The 12,812-nt window shown below is 36.1% G+C and overlaps 1 protein-coding gene across 2 annotated transcripts in view; it reads right to left on the reverse strand.

Annotated features, from left to right (window-relative positions):
• The window catches only part of LOC138707443 (uncharacterized), a 642,910-nt gene that overhangs the window by 88,504 nt on the left and 541,594 nt on the right, over positions 1–12,812 (reverse strand). For both annotated transcript variants that reach the window (XM_069836867.1, XM_069836866.1), the window contains exon 4: positions 10,136–10,270. In XM_069836867.1, the coding sequence (XP_069692968.1) occupies positions 10,136–10,270 (135 nt within the window). The remainder of the gene's footprint in view (positions 1–10,135; positions 10,271–12,812) is intronic.

Raw genomic sequence — 12,812 nt, forward strand, 5'->3', positions numbered from 1 at the left:
TGGTTAGATTCCGCATTGAAAGTATAAATAAACAAGTATTTTTTACTGGTGCAACGTTAATAAGAAAGTATTGAAAAATCAAATAAAGAAAATCAGTAGTACGCGCGTGAACTAACCAGCTGACTGTGAGGCGGGAGCAAGCCTAGGCAAGGAAGGCCAGGAGACATAAACACGTGGTGTTTCATCTAGTAGCTCATAGCTGGGCTAGCTTTATCACAGGTTTTCATAAACACAGGAGTAAAATGACGCCCAAAGCTCGCTTATCTTCATCTCTCGGCCAGTGCTTGCTGTGTTGCGCCTTTCAAGTCTAGGCGTGTGAATATAACTTATTTAATACCCCCGAAACTTATTGCCGTGACACTAAGCAAACAATGAAGAATCCCTCTTAATAATGCAAGGTTTTTTCTCAATATTTTTACATTTTTACAAATGGGCAAAATGCCTAAAAGTAAGTAAAATCAGATTATCTGTCTCTCTATATACAATAAAAATAAGGATTACTTCTTATCATAACCTACCAAATGTCAGGTTCAAAATGATCTCTCGTTCAATGTTCTGCAGTAAATGGTTCCAGAGTTCTGAGCGCTGAAAGAGGCTTGTTTTTCTAAAATACGCTAAATTTGTCGCTCAACAATACGAAAACCGTTTGACTTTCTATAGTATATTTTTGCAAATGCACTCTCCTCAACACCTTGTATAAATAGGGAAAAAAATAGAGTATAAAAAAATGCGAGGTTTTTTACTGATCGATTTCATATGGAATAGCCCATATATAAGACACAAATCAGATCTCTTTCTTCCACCTGTCAGTCTCAGTTGTTATTATAATTTTAATTGTTTTACGCCGCTTTTCCAACTGCTATGGTTATATAGCGTCTGAATGAGATGAAGGTGGTAATGCCAGCAAAATAAGTCCAGGATCCACCGCCGAAAGTTACCTAGCACTTGCTCTTATTGGGTTGAGGGAAACCCCGGTAAAAACCTCACCCAGGTAAGTTGCCCCAACCAGAATTTGAACCAGGGCCCGCTTGTTTCATGGTCAGGCATGCTAACCGTTATTCCAAAACGGTGAACCCCCAGCTGTTATGAAAATTGAGTTTGCTATTAATACATTACGGTCTTGAATGCTGTGCCTATTGTCTTGAGGCTTTGAAGGGCCAGGAGAACATAATAAATCAAATTTATTCAAAGTTATACCTTACTCAACTAATTAAATGTTTATGCTTGTAAAGTGAATTAATCTGCTTGCTATGTGTTATATAATTTTTGTATAACAATTGATTTGCTCCATATGTATGTATGTGTGTATGTATGTATGTATGTATGTATGTATGTATGTATGTATGTATGTATGTATTCACACTGCAAATGGGTATATACCCGGTGGCAGTGGTAACTAATTAGGCCTACACTCAATGTGAAAATTAATAATAAACACAACTAATAAAAACAATAATTAATAATAATAATAATAATAATAATAATAATAATAATAATAAAAATATAATAATAATAATAACAAGGAGCATCCTAAATTAAATGAAACATGGTCACTTAAAATAACATTTAAAGTAAATCTAATTTGTATCTTAACCCTAAGTTCGAACTAATCGGGATATATGGGCGTATGCAACAAGGCGTTGTAGTAAACTCCATTTTTAAGCTCGAATCATAAAATAACTTTAACAGCTTCTCTTCTACTTTGTCACCAAGAAGATGTTTTCACCAAATAGTTTTTTTTCCGTCGTAGGAAAAAAATATTCCTTTAATTTTGAAATTAATGAATCAAGATGTTAATTGTATTTCCACATCGGACAAGAGTCCAGTATAATTTGTTGCTAGAGTCACTATGAGTGGGAAATTATTTTCGGTTGACGACCCAGCGAGACCACAAGTTCAGTGTGCTTATCGTTGTTCAAATCTTATCCTGAATACTGTATACTGTCAAATTTGGACCCTAAAAACTGAAATTCAGGGTATATAGAACATTAAAAAGTCAGACAGTTAGGCAAGCAAGACTTGCAAGCCAAGGTAAGTTCTTAAGACGAACTCGTTCACGTACAGAGCTAGAATGCTAATGTGAGATATAAAGAATAGCTTACAATAAATTAAATAAAATGAGAAATACACCGACACAAGACAGGCAGAGAACGAAAATAAAAAATATTGGACGTTAAAAACGAAATATAAAATATAGGAAGAATAAATATAAGGGAAGAAATCAGAACAAAGAGAGTAAAATCGGAAGCGAGGAGGAGGAGAAATAAAAGGAAAGCAATGAGAGAAACATGAGGGAAAGTAAGAAAGTGGAAGAGCTCTAATGGAAGACGGACTAAGAAAATGACTGGATATAAAAAAGAAAGTATATAAATCAAGAAAAACAGAAACGAGAAATTTATTAATAAACAAAACAAAAAAACTATGGAACTAAAGAAAAGGCGAAAAGGATGAAAAAATATACTATTTAAGATGAGCCAATAGCCTTTCTTAGGACTGATTACGACAGATATTTACACGACTTTCATAAAAAAAGTTATTTGATTTCTTCCACTTACTTACTTACTCACTGGCTTTTAAGGAACCCGGAGGTTCATTGCCGCCTTCACATAAGCCCGCCATTGGTCCCTATCCTGAGTAAGATTAATCCAGTCTCTACCATCACATCCCACCTCCCTCAAATCCATTTTAATATTATCTTCCCACCTACGCCTCGACCTCCCCAAAGGTCTTTTTCCCTCCGGCCTCCCAACTAACACTCTATATGCATTTCTAGAATCGCCCATACGTGCTACATGTCCTGCCCATCTCAAATGTCTTGATTTTATGTTCCTAATTAAGTCAGGTGAAGTATACATTGCGTGCAGCTCTGCGTTGTGTAACTTTCTCCATTCTCCTGTAACTTCATCCCTCTTAGTCCCAAATATTTTCCTAAGAACCATATTCTCAAACACCCTTAATCTCTGTTCCTCTCTCAAAGTGGGAGTCCAAGTTTCACAACCATACAGAATAGCCGGTAATATAACTGTTTTATAAATTCTAACTTTCAGATTTTTGGACAGCAGACTGGATGATAAGAGCTTCTCAACCGAATAATAACAGGCATTTCCCATATTTATTCTGCGTTTAATTTCCTCCCGAGTGTCATTTATATTTGTTACTGTTGCTCCAAGATATTTGAATTTTTCCACCTCTTCGAAGGATAAATCTCTAATTTTTATAGGGGAGAGTCGGGTAGTATCGGACATCGGATAATATCGGACAGTGAGTTTCTTTCATCTACCACACGATCATAGTACCTGATTGACATGGTTACGTTTCTGTGATGTCGCATGTCATTCAGGTACTACCATATGGTTGTAGATGAAAAAAACGCACTGTCCAATACTACCCGATGTCCGATACTACCCGACTCTCCCCTAGTTCCATTTCGTAGAATATTCTGGTCACGAGACATAATCATATACTTTGTCTTTTCGGGATTTACTTCCAATCCTATCGCTTTATTTGCTTCAACTAGAATTTCCGCGTTTTCCCTAATCGTTTGTGGATTTTCTCCTAACATATTCACGTCATCCGCATAGACAAGAAGCTGATGTAACCCGTTCAATTTCAAACCCTCTGTGTTATCCTGAACTTTCCTGATGGCATATTCTAGAGCGAAATTAAAAAGTAAAGGTGATAGTGCATCTCCCTGCTTTAGTCCGCAGTGAATTGGAAAAGCATCAGATAGAAACTGGCCTATACGGACTCTGCTTCCACACACATGTTAAATGAAACCCGGGAGTACTCTTTAACACGAGCAATTCCAAACTTTATTTTCCTGTACTGTGTAATCATTTTTAAATATACAGACGGATAATATTCAGGCTTGCTTATTTTGGAAAATTTTAATAAAACACTCTTGTCGGAGTGCAGGAAATTTGTCGAGACTAACAATAGTAGAATGGTGGATTGCTGTGCTATATGAGGACCTGCCTTGGTTTTCAGGCCTCGAAAGCAGGTAGTTCATATGCAATAAATTCTTGTTTTATCAGAGATTCCCACACAATAGAAACCCTCTCTCTGAGTAGAGTCCAGTTAATTCCTGAGCAGGAAATTGAGCGCAATTGTTTGAACGTTTGTGGAACTCTGACAAACCGTACAACCTTTTTCATGCACGACAAAATTGCGCAATAGCTTTATTTCATTTTCGTGAGAATGGAACCTATAATCGTGAGAGTATTTCGGATCCTGAATGATCTACTCTCTTTTAGTCAAACAGGCACTTTCAAATGTCCGAGATAATATGTGCAGCCATTATTACAGAAAAGCAGTATTAATTTCGTTTTCAGAATTAAATTATATGCAAATTAAAATCAACAGTAAATTCGTTCCGGTTGACGTCAAGATTTACAGACGATTATCCTGCAACATCAGCGCATAAGACTTCTAAAATAAAGTCATTATAAATAAAACCTCGAACTATATGTGTTCTACGTCTTCAGAGAAGAAAATTTATGGTTATATTCTTTCTTGCGTGCAATCAAAATACCAAATTGTGTTCTAAATCTACCTCTACGTGCCATTTCTGGCAGGCCTCCTTGGCTATATTCCCTCCTACCAGTACTCGAACATGTTTTTCGCCTCTCTCTCTTACACACAGACACACGCACATACTCTTTCTTGACGCTGCTGAAATAGTTCCTTCCCGCCATATCACACTAGTCACTCTAGCACTGCCTCAATCCCATGGGAATCTAAATACTCTTCATAACGAGTGAAACGAAGATCCAAATATTTTAGAACAGGCCTGCACAAGGTTTGCGCTCTCCGAGACGGCTCACAGCTCATGAGCGGAATGCAGAAATTAGCTGCGCTCTGTATAAGGATGGACTGGAAGAAGGGGTGATCTCGTACAAAATATACACAAAAAGAAGTACTATTACGAGTGTTTATGAAATGAATTCCCTTTCAGTGTTTGCAAAACTATCTTCGACTATTATTAATTAATAAAAAATATTTATTTTACAGAAATAATAGAAATTCTATAGCTACTTAAATGTACAATATCATTTTGTTATATTTTTATTTATCAGTACATCAAAACGAGATTTTATGCGGTTGCCAGCTGAAAGGAACAGTAGCCTACTGATCGTAATGAAACATCAGTTAGAGATGCTCGATGCCTGCCTTTATTAAAGTTGATTATAGAAAACAGTTGCTCACAAATATAAATGTTGAGCTAAACATAGCAATCATTTTCACAGTCAGCCTGTGTAGTCGTGGATATTATTGCTAATGTTTAGTCTTGTAAAACTCAACCAGGCTAGTAGTATCATTCAAACGATCTTTAGCCCTTCGGTCACATTGAAGACCAATATGTTCGATCTGTAAATCGTTAAATGTTAAATTGTTATGTTCCGTCTTTTAGATTCCTACATACTGTACTGTAACAGTAGGTAAGCAACGTGAAACAGTTACTGAGAATAGGCCTACACACTACACTCCACTACATAACTGAGTGGTCGTTTCCCTCTCGTCTACCTATAGCAAGTCTATGTCATTCTGACGTATCTTCCTCTCCGTTTCGGCGAGCGGTAAACACGGCTCTCCCGCTCCGAAGGAGCGTGCGCGCTCGTTGAGCGCTGTTTGTGCAGGTATGTTTTAGAAGATCTCAGCTTTCCTCCAGACAGGCAACTCTGTCTTTCTTGTGTCCATGGCTACGGTCAGCTTTAATTTTACATGCCCATGGACTCCTAGCACCTGTCTCAACCAACTAAAAAGTATTTAATAGAAATTAAAATTCTGAATTTCACCTGTCCGAATTTCATGTTATAGAATAGAGTTACGAGGCTTGCCCTTGACCTCAGATGTCCTTCGAGTCCCATTATGTCGCAGCAGAGATCTCTAGAGCAGTGGCTCCCAACGTCTTGAGTGTCACGGCCCCTTAAAGTTCAAACTTCATTTTGGCGGTCCCTCTAGAATGTTTTGCATAATTTAGACTATTTAGTTTATATGACGTCATTCCATTTTCGACCAATGAAGTGTAATTAAATTTTGAATTCCAACCCATCACAGTCACACTTTGCGATAATTTTGCAGCTAGATTTATCGCTATCAATTTATCGCATGGTCGTTCTTTTGTTTAGTCGTTGTCGCCAACTGTTTCCCCGTAAATTGATGATCATGAATACATTAAGATGCAACTACACGGTTAAACTTTTCTTTCAACTTTAAAGCAATGAATGCAAGATTGATATTTAATATTAATTAATATATTTAAGCAGTGAGGACGACGTTCAAAACGGCGCACCATGTAGACACAAAATCTTCATGCATCTTAATTGAACTTACCTTTTAAACTTGATTCTTTCAATATTCTTCCCAGATTGCATGCATAAGCGATTGCAATATTGAACTGTGTAGATGCAGCTTTAGTTCCGTTACACACTGCAGCTAGAATGCGTTTGTAGAGCTATAAAAAATGCTTTCGTGTAGCACTGATTGTAACGGTCGAAATAAGACACAGCTGACATTGGTCCAGCTCCCACAGGTAACTTAACCTACATTGTAGCCTATAAAATTTGTGTTTTGTGAATGAAATGAAACAATTGCATAGTAATAATAAGGTCTTTGATCAAACTGCCTTCCGTATGGCGTAATAAAATTCGTTTTAATTAGGCCTATCTATACAGAGATGGCTTCACTGTGTAGCAACATGTCTCGCTGTGAATACATAAGCATTGGTGTATAGCTGTCCCCACTGTTACTGTTGAATTAAATTATGATTTCAGCAGATAATGAAAATGTATTTATGTTATAATAATAACAGAAAAGTGCAGTACATGTAATTAACATTGTTAAGCCTATATTTTGCTTTTCGCAATTGGCATTACTGAATATTAACATCGAATTTCTTTATTGCAGTAATCGATATTAATCTAAGAGTATTTCAACTTCACAATGTATGAATAGGTTAAAATATTCGTTAATGTACAATTATTAACATTTTGTGATCGAATTTTAGGGATATATTATTTACATTTTTATTTTATTCACGAAATAGTCCTAATAAATGTCACTCGAGGTCTGAGATTTCCTGCGCTCGTGGATTTATCGGCAAATCTCAGACCTCTCGTGACATTACTACAGATAAACATGTTTCACTCATTCAATATTTGCATACTGTGGTTAATTAAACTTCCTTAACAAATTCGTAGCAGTATTAAATTTTAGTTCTATCTTGTGAACATAATCTGAAAACACATATAGGCCTACGAAACTATTTATGTTCTATCACGTTTCGCTATGAAATGTGAAATCAGTTTTTACACTTTCCATAAGGATGGTTATTACCTTAAAGCTGTCAGTTTTGAAAAGACTGGTTAAACTGCAGAAACTCTACAGCTGCATCTACGCGGTTCAATTTTTAACGCGCGTACGCATGCAATCTGGAAAGAATATGGAAAGACTCGAGTTTAAAACGCACGTTCAATTAAGGTGCATGAAGATTTTGTGTCTACATGATGCACTGTTTTGAACGTCGTCTTCACTGCTTAAATATATTAATTAATATTAAATATCAATCTTGCATTCATTGCTTTAAAGTTGAAAGAATATTGAAAGACTCAAGTTTAAAACCCACGTCCAATTAAGGTGCATGAAGATTTTGTGTCTAAATGGTGGACTGTTTTGAACGTCACTTTCACTAGGTATATATAAATACAGGGACATCATTTTATTTTTACTTGCATTTTTATTGTACCTGCATTTCTGAATGTACTTCACTCCCACCCCTTCACTAATGTCCTTGCTCCAGTCAGACACACAAACTTACGGCCGCTGTTGCATTCAAAGTCTTCAAGCAGTGAAGTAAACACTGCAGTGTATAGTGTGTTTCAGAAATATGGTTGCGTTTTCTATAGAAGAAAGAACCTATATTAATAATATCGTACTAAAAATTATATTCAAGAAACGATAAATTCAATTTCAGAGAATATGCTTCAAAATGTTTTTAATAATAAGCGTAAAGAATTGAAGCCTGCATTTTAATGAACGGCAACCATTTTCAGCAACTTGTTTAAAAATTCAGATTAGCTTATTTTGAATTGAGGTGGCTACAAGCAAAGGAATGCTAGTGACATTTGTAATAATATGAGTTAAGTGCATCCAGTGTAAGCTAAAGTATCCAAAATTTTAGTGGCAAAGGGATATTTTAATCTCATCACACATTAAAATTTAAATAAAAATTTCACCGATTTTACGAAAGCTTAAATATTTAAACCCCATTTTCTCAAAAGTAACTTAAGTGCACTTACAGCCCTTTACTTATGACCCCCTCAATTTAAATGCACTCTCTATATTGTATGTTAACATCAATAATTAATATGCTAAATAAAGTAGACATTACATAATGAACATAGCCGCCTGAAAAGTTGAGTTTTTGAAAAAAAATGTTACTACTCTACTGTATTTTGATAAATTTCGTAAAAGTGATGATCAAACTGAAAATCGTAATATCGTATTTCCCTACAACATAAATGGATACACTACTTTTCTCTCCTCCTATAGCTAGTAAAATGATTTGTTTACATATTGCACTAGCAACATCAAACTCCTGTAATGGAAGGGGGCAACAGTGTTTCCGAGTATAGCCAGGTTAATGTTAAAAATGTTGGTAAAAATAAAGTGATGTCTCTGTATATATATATATATATATATATATATATATATAATAATAATAATAATTTATTTATTTAATCTGGCAGAGCTAAGGCCAGTAGGCCTTCTCTTCCGCCCAGCCAGACTCTAATTCTAATTAAATACATTTGCTTACATAGTTATTACATTAATATCTAGATCATAAAACAACATGAAAGTAAGTGATGAAAATTGGATAACTAATGTTAGTGTGACAATAATAAACACTGGTAAGAAATAGTTATAATAATAATGATAATAATAATAATAACAACAATAATAATAATAATGGTAATTATAATAGTAATAATAATAATAATAATGAGATAATTTATATATTTGTCTGTGATATATATAACCATTAAACACTGAGAAACCTGAAACAGCTATTATTGTTGACAATAATTGTTAGAAAAATATCTCGTTAACCTATTCTTAAATTGATTTGATGTCTGACAGTCCCTGACATTACTCGGTAGGGAATTCCAAAGTCGAGGAACAGCCACAGTGAAAGAAGATGAATATGAGGATGTTCGGTGGGAGGGAATGGATAATATTGAGGAGTGTTGTGATCGTGTGTCTAGGTTATGATGGGTGGATAAATTTTGAAAACGAGACGCAAGATAGACAGGAGTGGAGAAATGTAATATGTGAAAGAGAAGGGAAAGACAGTGGATTATATATATATATATATATATATATATATATATATATATATATATATATATATATATATACACAAGGTGAATCACGAGGATTTACCGTCCTTTACGGAGCTTATTTCTGAAGATATTCTGAGTAAAAAATGTCATATAAACATGGGTCCTATTCTCAATATTTACAGAGTTACGTTTAGTTATTGGAACGCATTGCTGTGAACGCGTGTTCTTTGTGAGCGTGCACTCAGCAGCCAGCGCGAGCACTGCGGAAATCAAAGATAGTCATATGCAGTTACGTAGAGTGACGAGTTCCGTTCACAAGTGTACGGCAAAGTGTACTCAAGCGGACGGCGACATTTTTTAAAATGTATTGTAAACTCTCCAAGACTATAAATTAGGATGCAAAATTGAACTGCAAATAATTAAGTCGGTGGAAGTGGTGTGATTTGTAATAATTGCTGTGATAAGTGCGTAAGAATAATGCAATAAGGAGTTCACAGCAGATTTTTATCTTCATGATACGGGTACGGGTTCAAATTCTGGTTGGGAAAAGTTACCTGGTTGAGGATTTTCCCTAACCCATTAAGAGCAAATGCTGGGTAACTTTCGGCGCTGGACCCTGGACTCATTCCGCCGACATTATCACCTTCATCTCACTCAGACGCTAGATTACCATGGCAGTAGAAAAAGCGTCGTAAAATAACCAATTAAACGATGAAAAATAGCAAGTGCACGGCGGTAGTTTGGTTGGGCAGTTGGAGGTTTCTTCCAATATTGGGCATAGTTCGCTTACTTACCTCCACTGACGATTTTGAGTCTGTTCTCATCATGAATGGATGTGCTGGTCTGCTGGCAGCAGAAATGGCAAGGGGGGTCTCCGTCGGGATATCGCAGGTCAGACAGGTGTTCCACACCCAGCTCCGGTTCTAGTTCTGTAAAATTACAGAAATAAACGGGTGTCAGTTGTTTCAGATGGGGAATAGAAGTGAAGAAATTCCTCAACTTAATACACTGAGCGTTGAAAAAGGGTTATTCGGCCCTGGAAAAAATGCAGAAATTAACCCTTAACCTGAAATAGCGGTCTGCCAGGCCGGTATCCTATTTTGTTTCTTGAATACTCGCAACACTGCTTAATATTATGTCTTATTCTTTGAGCTGTGTTTTCTTTAGTCCTCCTTTAGGTGTGCTGTAGTGTGGTTGTAATCTAAATCTGTTCATTGCATTGTTGGCGCTGTTTCTTATTAGTATTACCACAGTCTACTATATACAGTCACGAAGCTCAATACGTAGTAAATATGCATCCATAGATAGTTGCTAACCACTAGGATCGCTACTATCGCCTCATTACAGTAGTAATGCGAAATAGTACCTGCACAGTCTATCGTTCCTAGTACCCTCATAAACTCAAGTTTCGTTTCGTGACTGTATATACTAGACTGTGGTATTACAGTGTGTAGTTATTATTGTGTGCTTTATTTGCAGGACTCACAGACCGGTATATCGCATTACGTAGTAGTTCGTCAATTTCAATATTGTTCTAAGTAAGTTTGTTTAATTTCTTTTCGGTAATTAGTTTTTATTATGTCCCACAGATGTTGCAAACATATAACACCATGTCAGTTATGCCCACTGATAATAATTTTGGAAAAATAATGCAGCAATGGCTAGAAGATGAAGACGAAGTTGGTAATGAAAATGAAGGAAGTGAATGTCCACATTTCAGTGATTCTACCCTAACACCGATTTTATCATCTCTAGCGCTAATCAGACTGAAACATCAGATTCAGAGTCGGATGAGGAGTTGTCAGAAAAAGTTATACAAATGCATAATGAAGTTGGCAGTGAGAATAGAGATGAAATATTGTAATAATGTTGGTAACGCCGCTAATCGATTCAGATGTATCGATACTGAAAGAGAAATAAAATACTAAGACAAGAACAATTTTCAGAAATTGCAAATTTGACTTCGAACGATATCTAACGAGTTGCGAAGAAAATTGGCGGTGCGCCAAGAAAAAAATGTCCTGCATTTTGTTTTACAGTTTTAGGTCCTGAAAAATTTGACTTCATGTAATGGAGATCATAACCATGAACCGTACAGCGATCGAATCTCACAGCGTCGAAAAATAACTGGAGAGGCAAAGGAAAAGTAAATGACAATCCTCAAGAGAAACCAAGAAGGAAAACCTTGAAGGTGAGTCAACTTCTATTTTGGTATTTACAGACATAAAATACCTAAAGAGCAACAATGTACGCAATATGTTCTCTTGGTAATACTAAATGGTTCTAGATTTAGGGAAATTTACATATGCCCAATATTTTACGTGCTGCGTCTTTAGAGGAATTTACACTGACGAAGTTTTAAACCTTTTCCAATTAGGGGAACTTCTAGAACCCTCATTAAAGCCGTATTTGTGCTTATAGGCTGCAGACAATTGAAGCGGTGAGATCAATAACCATTCAAGTCCATTTACACAAGTTTCGAGAAAAATGCAAAAAACTTTTTTTTTGTTTCTTACCTAATTATTATATTTTGCACGTAATATTTCTGGTTGCTTTAGAAATCAAGACAAAGTAATATACCAACTTTTAAAGTGGTAATACTTGTGGAAATATCCAAAATTTAATTTAAAATTTGCAAAAAATTAATGACCAAAAGTGAAGTTGAATGGTTATTGATCTCACCGCTTCAATTGCTTCGGTGCAGTGTTATTATGAATATGGCAGAAGCTTCGTTTTCGGAATAAGATTTCGGACAAAAAATGCATTATGAGTGACGACACTTGCACATACCTTGTTTCTTATGGTATATTAATTCAGAGGCTTCAAGAAACTGGTTCAATTAAAGATAAAATGAATTCGGGAATACAAAATTAGTGCTATTCAGGTTGCAGAGGCTCTTCAAAGAAAGTCAAAGTCTAGTTTGAGAAATCCCGTTATCAGTCAGAAGTGCTCATCTATTTATATTGCTACTGCTACTAAAGATTGACAAATCGAACTGAAACCCTGACCGAGTTACTACGTGAGCGCTGGCTGTCTTGGGGAGGAGCAAGTGAGAAAGCACGGGGGAAGGGACTATGCACTATGTACTTGCAGGTCCGCTCACAGTTTGTCAAACCTGCTAACAAAAGCATTAAAAGGTTGAGTAGTTGCCTGCAATGCTAGCATAATGGAACCTTCCTAGCCGACAGTTGAGGCAAAAATGAAGAATCCGTTATTGTGGTAATACTGGAGAGTGATTCTTCTATTGGTCGCGATGCCCACACACACCCTCTCAGATATTTACGTGGTGATTGGTGACTGAATGACGAGGAGCGAGGGAGAGAGAAGAAAGAAAGAGAGAGATTCCAGAAGTTGGCGTGTTTTACGGGGTTTCACTTGAAGTTGTCAAACTATAGCTACTGCTATCACTAGCAACACTATCACCACCAGCACCAACACCACTGCTACTACTACCACCTATAACTTATTTGC

This window comes from Periplaneta americana, chromosome 10, assembly GCF_040183065.1.
Source record: "Periplaneta americana isolate PAMFEO1 chromosome 10, P.americana_PAMFEO1_priV1, whole genome shotgun sequence".
NCBI lineage: Eukaryota > Metazoa > Arthropoda > Insecta > Blattodea > Blattidae > Periplaneta > Periplaneta americana.